The 11786-nt window shown below is 35.0% G+C and overlaps 1 protein-coding gene across 1 annotated transcript in view; it reads left to right on the top strand.

The window, feature by feature from the left end:
* The window catches only part of rnf5 (ring finger protein 5), a 35581-nt gene extending 27938 nt beyond the window's left edge, over positions 1-7643 (top strand). Inside the window, exon 6 of the mRNA XM_039768735.1 lies at positions 6583-7643. Within this exon, the coding sequence (XP_039624669.1) occupies positions 6583-6668 (86 nt within the window). The 3' untranslated portion in view covers positions 6669-7643. The remainder of the gene's footprint in view (positions 1-6582) is intronic.
* The last annotated feature ends 4143 nt before the right edge of the window (positions 7644-11786 follow it).

Raw genomic sequence — 11786 nt, forward strand, 5'->3', positions numbered from 1 at the left:
TTGCGCAAGGCAGGAAACAAACCCCGGGCAGGGCACCAGCCCACCGCAGGGCACGCACACACACACCCCCACACACCAAACACACACTAGGGACAATTTAGGATCGCCAATACACCTAACCTGCATGTCACAGGTAGAACACAGGGACACAGTGCTTTCTCGATTTATTTTATTTTTAATAAATTTGCTAAAATCTCAAGTAAACTTTTTTCACGTTGTCATTATGGGGTGTTGTGTGTAGAATTCTGAGGAAAAAAATGAATTTAATTCATTTTGAAATAAGGCTGTAACATAACAAAATGTGGAAATAGTGATGCGCTGTGAATACTTTCCGGGTGCACTGTATAGCTCTTAACAGACTCATTTAACCTATTTTAAATGTAAGACCACTAGTTGCACGTCTCACATCCACATTAAAAGATGATATTTAAGGTGTTGCTAATGACAGTTCCTAAAATAATGATAAGTTTTGGGTGAATATTACTCCATTAAACTGTCTTATAGCTCATGTCTTAATTTCAGTGTTGAAATGTTCAGCCATGTATTAGATGTAGTTAAAGTTATTGGCACCTCCTCTGTTACCATAAAATTTATTATGAAATCTTGGGGATTCATAAGATTGAGTGCACAAAGTGTTTCATATATGCAGAATCAGAAAGCACTTACTGTATGCGTTTCCTATGCATAAATGTCAAGAATTACACATTTGGCTTACGTTTATGCAGACTTGCACTAACTTTTTAATATATATTGAAGCTTATAAAATTCCAAATGGAGGTTTAGGTTTGTTGTCTGAATTGTATCTTGTAGTTACTCGCATATCACTCTTTACAATACTACTGATGCTGTGTGTCTATCAGAAATAATAAACTGTTTTGTGAAGCAAGGGAAGCTGAAGTTGTTGAAGCTTCTGTACTGTAACTATTAGAACATAATTTTTACTAATTGTTTCTTGTTTCCCCATCTCTCTATTATTAAAAAAAATCCTGTGGGAGGGAATGACTAGGAGACGATACGTGATTTTCACGTTAAGATCACGGAAGACAAATAAAAGACCCACGAGATGAAAGAGAATGGCCACGGAGCGTCTCGTGGGGATATAGAACATGAGATTCTTGCAAGCAATATCAGAGCATGGCCAGCATAAAAAAAATCAGTAGTGTAAAGGCACGTAGCATACACAGATACAGGGGTCTCAGTGCTTTTAAAGCATATAAAGGACAATACGTTATAAATGAAACATCGACGAATAAAAGATCGCATTAGTGCAAACAAAAGGAAATTAATCATTGGGACCAGATGTAATTGAAAAAATAGCAGGGACAAAGCGAGGTAAAGGACAAGTACTGTTTTTACAGCAAAAGTACAGTTTTTAAAGTAAAAGTGAAAATAATGCATAGTAAGAGGCTTTGCTCGCCCATCCCCATGTTTGGTTTATCGGATCTACTGTACAATACAATTTATTTTTTATATAGCTCAAAATCACACAAGAAGGTGGCTTTAACAGGCCCTGCCTCCTGACAGCGCCCCCAGCCTTGACCCTCCTAAGAAGACCAGAAAAAACTCCCCAAAAAAACCCTTGTAGGGGAAACAAATCAAAGAAACCTTGGGAAAGGCATTTCAAAGAGAGACCCCTTTCTAGGTAGTTTGGGTGTGCAGTGGGTGTCAAAAAGAAGGGGGTCAACACAATATAGTACAATACATAGAAAAGAATAAATCCTCAGTACAGTATAAAAATAAAAATTCTAGAAGTACGGAGTAGAATTTCACATGAGATGATATCACATAATATGATTTGGATTTGTTTTAAGTCCTGGAGACCTCATTCATCAAGCTGCCTCCCCCATTTGGCCATTCCACAGCTGAAATAGCGCTAATCTGATGAAAGGACCCCTCTTCTGTTGCGCTGCCCTTCGATCTTTTAAAAGCCTGTCCAGCCGCTGTCCTTTTTGCTACTTTGTGTCTCTGATGCTCACATTGTGATTGCTTCTCCGTGATCATAAATATACACCTGACCGAATTGTGTTTTCTTTGAAATTAAACTTGTCATTGCTTTAACTGTTGCGGGTTCACAGATTTTCCTAGTGTATGTTCCATTATTGTGTAAATCTGTTTTGTGCATTGAATGATGCGAATGCGAAAAGACTTCGTTTTGTGCTCATTTCCTTTTATTTTTGACCTCGCTTTGTCCTGCTATTTTTTTCAATTACACCTAGTCCTGATAATTAATTTCCTTTTTTTTTGTGCTAATGTGATATTTTATTTGTCGACGTTTCATTTATAACATATTGTCCTTTATACGCTTTATATGCACTGAGACACCTTTGGTTATTAATGATCAGCACTGTACTTCTTTTTAAACAATGGAACAACTGTCGGGCTCACCTGTGTTTTAAATTGCCGGTTTCCAAACGTTTTAGCCAAACTTGTGCTTGCTTGTGGATAGCACAACTCTTCTATCCTCCAACCTGAAAGTTCTACGGTTTGGTTTGATAACTTGTTTGCACACATTTTCTCTATTAAACACGGTAATATAATAATTAAGCCATTTTCTCCAGAAAGAGTATATATTTGGAATCATCTGCCATTGAAAATCAACCGCTGTTTTGAATAGTGTCACTTTATATTTTGACATTTTTGAAGTCACAGTCTCATGTTACTCGTTTGTTTTTTGTGTTGACAGGATTTAGTGTAGTAAGTAAATTACCAAGTATGTTGAAACAAGATATTTGCACTCTTTTTTCAACCAACAAAGAGAGTGGCATTGTGCATTTGCAGTTTTTACACCAGAATCCTCTTTAATGCCACATCATAGAGACAAAAGTAATAACTGAGTACAAAATTGATTGCATTTGTTTGTATTTAATCTCTAGATACTGCAGTGTTAAAAATCAGCAAAAGAATGAGAGGTCTTGTCGTATTTGCAAAATGAACTAAATATTCTAGTATGAAGTTGACTTGTCTTAGTTATACCATAAAAAGAAGTATGCCTTTTATGTTTCTTTAAGTACATCTAGTACACGAATACAATTTTATTTTTATATCTTTACAAAATTTTCTGTGACCAGTGCTACTTGAAACTTTGATAATCAGTGTTTTTTAGAAGTTTTGAATCTTTACAAGTAAATACTTGTTTGATGTAGGCTGTTCCTTAATTTACTAAAATAAGCAGTATAATGTATCTTACGACAGTGTTTCCAAACCTTTTTGCCTTGGTGGCACACTTTTTGTAACCAAAATCATACCAAGGCACACCACGATCTTACTAACCACAAACACATTATATCTTGTACACTTGCTCCACTGCCCTATGAGGCTCGCTGGTGACCACACATGCAGGGCAGGAGAACGTCTCTAACCTGGAGATCATGGAGCTACTTTTATGGCAGCTTCTATAAGTAGACCTGTCCCCCCACAAACGGGTCTTAACCACCTGTGGTTCTTGCCCTTCAGGTTCAAACTCGGGTACGCTACACTATTTTCTCTAAGGCTCACCTTGTACAGTTGCTCTCAGGGCATACAGGATCTTAGAAGAATTTATGTATGCAGTAGAAAAAAATAGCAAAGTGATACTTAGCTGAAAAAAGTGAATGTGCTTAATATTTCAGGCTTTTACATATTTACATTTTATAATGTTACTGCATTTCAGTTACATTATATTATGGTCAGAATGATGACCCTTATATCATTACATTTGCATGCAATCTCAATCGTTTTACTTTACATCAGAATTGTAGCACAGTGACCGGCCTGATAACCCATTTATTTACATGTTATCTTGAAGGGGCTATGGCAAATCCTTACGTTATCTATTTAGTCATTCTATGTAGCTATGTAATGCTAAATATTTTATCATGATTTAACATTTAGTAATATGAATTTAACATTGGTTTGCTAAGAATGGCTATTAAACTGGAATTACTCCTAACATTGTATGGCATGTTTTGGCCAGAAGGTACTCTGCTCTCTTGCCATCGTTCTATGATCTTTTGCACTGTGTAGAACTTCTACAAGTGACTGGCTGCTCTCAGGTTCCTTGCTGTGCCACCACAAATAAATTACTTCAAGGGCACCATGGTTATCCTGTTTATTAAGGAATGGTTTTGGTGTGGAATGGTGGTCTAGTGATATCTCGTAGCAAAATGAAGCATTTGAAATGTGCCCCTTAGATATGTACATTTACATTATTTGTATAATTTAGAGAGTTTTTGGATAAATTTAGTTTTTATGTTTCAGCTTTTGCAGTTTATGTAATAACCCCAGTCCAAGGTTTCCAACCCCAGTCTAAAATTTCAGGTTTAGGAATTTTTCATACTTTAACCGCAGGAGCAGCTTTTCAAAGATGCAAGTTAACCGCATTCCTGCACTTCATGTCAGCCACTGGCTTTATGTAGTGGGATCGATAGATAGAAACACTGCCAAAAGAACAACTAACTCTGATTCCTAGCTTTTTTTTACATCTTATCAGTTTTGTATATATTTGTGTACCTTTACTTCTTTGACTACATCTCCATACTCTTCAGTTTAATGTTGCAAACAATGGATCCATCTATGAAACTACACCTGCTGTTGGCCTACACAGTTCACATTTTTTAAAAAGAGCATGAAGTCTGATTATATTGTGTAGAATTTTTTTTTTTCGGCAATCCCAAAGTGTCCGCCCAAAAGTCTCCTCTTATAAGGAAAATATGTTACTTTTGGGATATTTAGAATTGTGTTGAAAAGACTTATTTTTAGGCAGTAAAATACATCAAATCATATTTTTTCTTACTAGTGTTGTTAGTGAGCAGCTAGTTTAAAAATAGTTAAGCCAGTAGATTGCAGTAGTTTGTGTGTGTCTCATTAGCATTTGTATTACTTGTGAGTTCTAGATTTGCACAATTAGCATAATGATACATTAAGAAAATAGCCTTATTGTAATTATTGGTTGAAAATATTTTGGACATGTACTGAATTGAGATATTGTTGCTTTATAGAAATTTCTTATTACTGGTGCTGTAATAAGGTCATTGGGCTCCAATGTATAATTGACCTTTTCATGTGAACCTTCTAAAATAGCTTTCACTTTAAATAACTAGTGACCTAATATTTCTATGCATCCATTTTTAAACCCACTTAACCCAGTTCAGGTTCATGGTGTGCCAGAAGTTATAGTCAACTTTAATTGCATGACTGACTGTATGTTCTACTTCAATGCTAATTATTTTTTTCTTCTTCAGTGATGCCCGATTGTGTAAAACTTCTTTGAATTGTATTTTTGTTTAATTTCCATCTGTACATTCCTGAGTATTTCACACTATATACCCATAATTTGTAAAATGTCTTAATTCTAACTTACTATTAAGAGTCTGGCAGCCAGTTTCATATAACGTGTTTTTCCCTTCATTAGTTGAGGCATCAGAAAGTGAGTCATGTCAACAGGGACCCAGGTGCTTTTTTCAGAAAGAAATGGGTTGTGCCAGATTTGCTTAGCATTGCTCAAGGGAGCCTCTGCCGACACCGATCACTTGGCAGTTAATGTCCCCTGCAGTTGTTGTGTAACACCAAACAGCCGTGTAAAATGTATTTTAACAGGAACATGTGATTTGGATTTTTGTTCTTGATGAAAAGAGGAAAAACTGGAAGGAAAGTTTAAATTAAGCACTGGTAGAGGAGAGGAAGAAAAGTGATATCATTATCATGTGTGTTGAAACCATTGTGCAGTTTGTTCCCCCTCATTGAATTTTTCCCCTTCAGCATTTTGAAGTATTTATAAGGAACTTTGTAAGTTTTTTTTTTTTTGTGACATTTTAAAATAATTTGTAAAGTCAAATCTCTGTGTTCTTGATTAATTAGTCATATGGTGGCCAGCATGATCTACAGCAAACAAAATGAAAACAAAATAATTCATGCTGCACCATCCAAATGTCAGGTGGGCTATCCAGTTGTAGTTACAAAATCCTAAACATGTATTTTTGGTAAAATAATATTAAACAAAGCACTTCCAGGAAATGTTTTCATGTAATTTGTGTCTTCACTGTGTCAGGAAATTTTTCTCCAATGTCTTTAAAAACGGGATTAAAAATGAAAAAAAATGTTTCTCAGCAATCACTGCTCATAACTGCATGCTGAATAATAAATGCAAGAAATATCATTTTTAAATACAGTATTCCTAGTTGGTATGGAAAAGAAATTCAGTAACCTCATTTCCTCTTTGGTCGTGAAATAAAAAATTGTATTCATGAGAATTAACTAGTAAGGTGTTGTGCACAAAATACTGTAGAGGCTACATGCTTGAAGTCAAAAAGGAGAATCTTCATGTTCTCAATGGTATTTACTCTGCTGGAAGAATATCATTAGCTTAACGTATGACTTGTTTCTTTTATTTCTTTAATTTGAATGAGGGTTTCTAAGGTGTATGCAATATTCAGCTAAGCTAAATATTTACCTCTCAATAAGTTAAGAAATTATAAACTAGCTAACATTGCCATATTTAATTTCAAGATAGATGTAACTGAATATAATTACACCGATTTCTGTTACTAACATAGTATTTTTCTATTAATTATCTGACACAGATTTTATTTATTTTTTTTTCCTCAGACAATGTTGGGAATCCTAACACATGGCAGGACTCGCTGTTTCTCTTCATTGCTATCTTCTTCTTCTTCTGGTTGCTGAGTGTGTGAGCAGCACAGCACCTGTGCAAAGACCATCAGTTCCAGACTGACTCAGATTTTGTGGTACCATCCCACCCACCATATGTGCATACAGTACACTAGCCATTTTTGTTGTGGGGGGAAGATGGTGCTCTTTAAATGATTTTTAAGGATACCGAATGGAGCAGTGAAACTTAATTGAGACTCAACTTCAGTTTGAAGAACTTTAGTTGTATGATTTTTTTTAATAATGATGAAAATGTTGAAGAAATTGGTAATTTTGCACTCAAAATAATGTAGACTTGCCAAATAAAGACAACATGGTCCCTTCCTGCATCTATTCTACAGTTGCAACTACAGTTATCTTTGTCTTCATGCTATTTTGATTCTTGCCTACAAATCACTTTGTAGTATGAAAATAACAGGAATTAGTTATTCCACAATTAGTTGGAACACCTAAATTTAACTCTATGGTGTAGTCTATATTGCCTGATGTTAAATGAGCAAAGCTGTTATAATTTCTATTTCAGTTGCTCTGAAAGGGCATCTGGGTAGAGGATTCTTTTTAAAAAGTGTAAATTTGAGGAATTTGGAATTGACAGGGTGATGTTTATTTCTTGCATGGCTTGAAATTCAAAACTTCTGTGTAAAACCAAAAGAATCGCAAGTTGCATCATTTGTAATGCCAAGTACATTGTTTCCCACATGAATATCATATTACCTTTAAAGAGTAAATTGTTTGACTCTGATTTGTGGAAAGAAAAATGTTAGTTTGGTCTCCCCAATTCCATGTTAAGAATATTTTTTTATGTTTAAAAGAAAATGTATTGAAAATATATAATTGTAACAGAGTGTATAGAATGTAAGTAAGTATACTTACGAGTTTTTTCATTGAATATGTACAATTCCGTTTGCCAATGTAAGTCTAAAGTGTGCAAATTGTATGTTTATGCTTCTATAATTTGTTACAATGAGAAGAAAAATTATTACAAGATGAGAAAGGTTTTGCGTAATCCCTGATATTTATTGGGAGCTTATACCTGCCAGCTCAAGGTAGGATAGCAATGAATATTTTTATATTTTAGAATTGTGATGATTGTAGACTGTCTGAAATCAAGCTGATAATGCTACAGGACACAATATGATCTCACATTATGCAAGTTCATACATTTTTTGGCTCCACAGAGAAATCTTACTCCTAGGTCAATACACCACCGCAGCCTCTTACCAAAGTATGTTTATGTTCTATACATCATGAGCCACAACATAAATGATCTACCTTGCCAGGTTTCCTACTGCAATACTCCTTACGCTCTCCATTTTGTTTGTGTGTGTGTCTCTATATAAAGTCATTAGTACATTGCATACTGCAACTTCTATGTAAAAACAGTACCTGAACAATTTTCTTTTAATGCAAAATTTTAAATACTCTAGATGACTGTGTAGCGGTGATCTTTTTATTTGGGTTACTGTTCCGACAACAGCTGATAAATCTGAAATTTGGAAAGTTATCATGAAAATAGTGACACAAGTTACAACAACTTTTTAGTTATTTCACAACGTTTTTTTTTTTCCTCTTACTTTGAGTAAACCCTCCAAAGAAATGTGTTGCTGCACAAGAATACCCAGGACAGAACCTTTGTGTTTTTGTTAGGTGCTTTTGTCATAACATAAGATTATATGTAAAAGCTTATAGTAAATGATTACTTCTTCTCTAGGTATTTTACTAGAGAATATGCAGAAGTGACTTTATTGTGAATGTTTGACTACATTTTAGTTAGTTGGAGAATTGGCAACAAACGGTGATGTGTGCCATTTTACTCGTCAAACGTCTTAATGGGTATTCAGCAATTTGCAGTTTGCTATTACATTCATGTTACATCTTGCTCTGTCACACCCATCACCTGCATGTCCTTTCTCACCACATCTGTAAACCTTCACTTAGGCCTTCCTCTTTTTTCCTCTTACCCAGCAGCTCTATCCTTAACATCCTTCTCCCAATATTCTCAACATCTCTCCTCTGCATATGTCCAAACCAACACAATCTCGCCTCTCTGACTTGGTTTCCCAACCGTCCAACTTGAGCTGACCCTCTAATGTACTCATTTCTAATCCTGTCCATCCTCGTCACACCCAATGCAAATCTTAACATCATTAACTCTGCTACCCCCAGCTTTGTCTCCTGCTTTCTGGTCAGTGCCACCGTCTCCCACCCATATAACATAACTGGTCTCACTACCGTCCTGTAGACCTTCCCTTTCACTCATGCTGATACCCGTCTGTCACAAATTACTCCTGACACTCTTCTCCACCCATTCCACCCTGCCTGCACTCTTTTTCACTTCTCCTCCACAATCCCCTTTACTCTGTACTGTTGATCCCAAGTATTTAAACTCATCCACCTTCACCAAATCTACTCCTTGCATCCTCACCATTCCATTTCAGAGCTATGGGGGGAAAAAAATCAATCTAATTACAACTGGGCCCTTATTTACAAAAATATCGTAATCGTAAGCATAGGATATGTGTATTCAAAAATATACAATTGTATTTATCAAATCAGCATTTGCTCTAATTTAACCATGTTTTTGCTATCATTTGAACATATTTAATTGTTACTTACCATTTGCTACATGTACCTGTATATTTTTGTGTCATACTACCTGATGAGGTCCATCTTATATGCCAGTCATGGTCCTGTAAAATATCATGACTAGCACTATACCAAAACAATAGAGAACAAACAAATAGAAAATTGCTGTATGCTTATGTTAGTGTTGTACTAATACCGCATGACAATGAGACCACTAAGTGCCAGTGAGAATGGAAAAAAATTGTGAGTGGTTGGCTAAGAGTCGAGACTAAACTTTGCTAACATCCAACCAGTCCTTTTTCAAATTGAGACACAGTATTAATATAGCAATCATATATGTATTGTAAACTGCAATAATTTGTACTTGGAAAAATATTTCCAAAAAATATAAAATGATGCTAACTAGCTATTGAAAGTATTTGGCCATAACATCCACTTTCTTAATCCATGTTTAAATATTAAATGAAGAGTACTGAATATTCAGAACCACACAACAATGTTCAGTTTTGTATAGCCATCCACATTCTCCCAGAATTCCTGTCTTGATAGAATTTTAATGCTAAGGGCCATTTTATGGTACCTGATATATATACCTGTAGAGATGACACTGAAAATAGCCTTATGTTTCAACTTATGTTGCAGGTTACTTCTTCCATTTATAAAAAAAGAAGAAAAAACTAAGAAAACAATCCACTGTGTTGACTAGTACAGTATGAGTTTTCCTTTCTTTCCTCTACTTGGATGCCATGCTATACAAATCAACAGCATCCCTGTGGTTAAGTGCAATATTGTGTTGGGCAGATTGGATTGATTTGCATTTGTAGTGGACTTTGTTACTCTCTTCTTTCATAAAAAAGTATTTAAAGTTTTGCTACCCTATTTATGGAAATGTATGCATTACTAAAATTATTTGCCAACGTTGTTTTTCAGCTTTAAGGACAATTTCCTTTGACGTGCCCCCTATTTTTAATAGTATACATCAGGGTCATATTAAACAAAGACCATGTCACTGACGATTCTGGTCTCTCAGTTTCATGCCAGCATGTAGTTTTGAATTCACACTCAGTTTTGTACAGAACTTCACTACCATATTATATCTCGTGAAATGAAACTCCTGACGGTCAAAAAAATCTGCTCTTGAACACCTAAATATTGACCTGTTCTTCTAAAGCAAATTACTGACTGAATCATATGACTGTCACCATTATTTGATGTAATGAAAATTAGCATATTCAAAATGTATGGTTTAACTCTCATCATGTAATTCAAATATGGCTTAACAGTAAAATGATGTTGAAGCCAGTCTCCAGTAAATTAATGAAGTTGTAAGAACCATTTTTATATGTTAGATTACAAGAATCAAAAATTCATGCTGTTTCTATGTTGTAATAAAGATTAAAATGACTGCTTTGAGAGATGAGGGTGGTAGAGCTGTCAACTCACGTGTCCTGAGTATTGAGAGGGTAATTAGTTGCCATCGTAAAAAGTAATGTATCAATATCTGAAATTTTAATGAAGTGAACAAAAAAGCATCAAGCCAGACATGTTCTAATCATCCAGGCAATGACCGATTTTAGGGAGGGTCCCAGATATGGAGAATTGCAGCTGCTCAACTGCAGAGTTGGTGCTTTAGCCTCTGATGATGATGATGATGACACAATTTTTTTATCCACTTTTTAAGAAAAATAACACTTGAAAATGAAAGGGCTAAGAAATTTTTAATTTGTTAATATGATCATTAATGTAAAAATAAGAATAAATAAATGTTTGTTTGACCTAGCTATTGAGGTCTGTATTGATTTGAACATGACATCACAACTACAACACATGTATTACTGGTTAATGTAAGTTCTGCGTTCTTGACTGTGTGTATAACTTAGTGTTTGTATATGTCTGTTATTCAACTAATCTGCTTCTAACATCTCTTAACTGTGTTTTGGTAACAGCATTTGTGTATAAATGTGCCAAATGTTTGCTGAGGAGAGGCAGAAATCACATCTGACATTTCTTCTGAAAGAAAGAAGACTCTGAGGCTCAGAAACTGTAAATATTTTTTTTGTTTTCCTCACAAACATTCTTTGTAGTATATAAAATATAATGAATATTAATGAGGCTCATTAATTAAACTTGTCAGTACAGTTTCTGTCAATGACCTATAACATACAGCAGTAAAGGAACAGCGCCATATACTACGACTTCATCAGTGTTCAGTTTCATTAGAGAGGATTATCCTGAAAATATGAAAACAGAACTTAATTCAGCATAAGATTTTTATGACATTACTGAAATGAGTGACCCCAAAATCAAAGTTATACATTTTTTTATGTTTTCTAAAGGTTCTTGTTTAATATGGTTTCTTTCAATGTTGCTTAAGCTTCTAGTTTACTTGCATTTAACAGTTATCATTAAAAAAAGGTCTTCTATTACTGCTAAATACTGCAAATAATGTTTCTGTTTCCATAGCTGCTTGGTAATGGTAGGTGAACCAGAACGTAATTGTGAACCCCACCCAAGCAGGATTTCACAGTGGCTGGGTGTCTTGCCCCTCAGTTTAG

Source organism: Polypterus senegalus, chromosome 11 (assembly GCF_016835505.1).
Source record: "Polypterus senegalus isolate Bchr_013 chromosome 11, ASM1683550v1, whole genome shotgun sequence".
NCBI lineage: Eukaryota > Metazoa > Chordata > Cladistia > Polypteriformes > Polypteridae > Polypterus > Polypterus senegalus.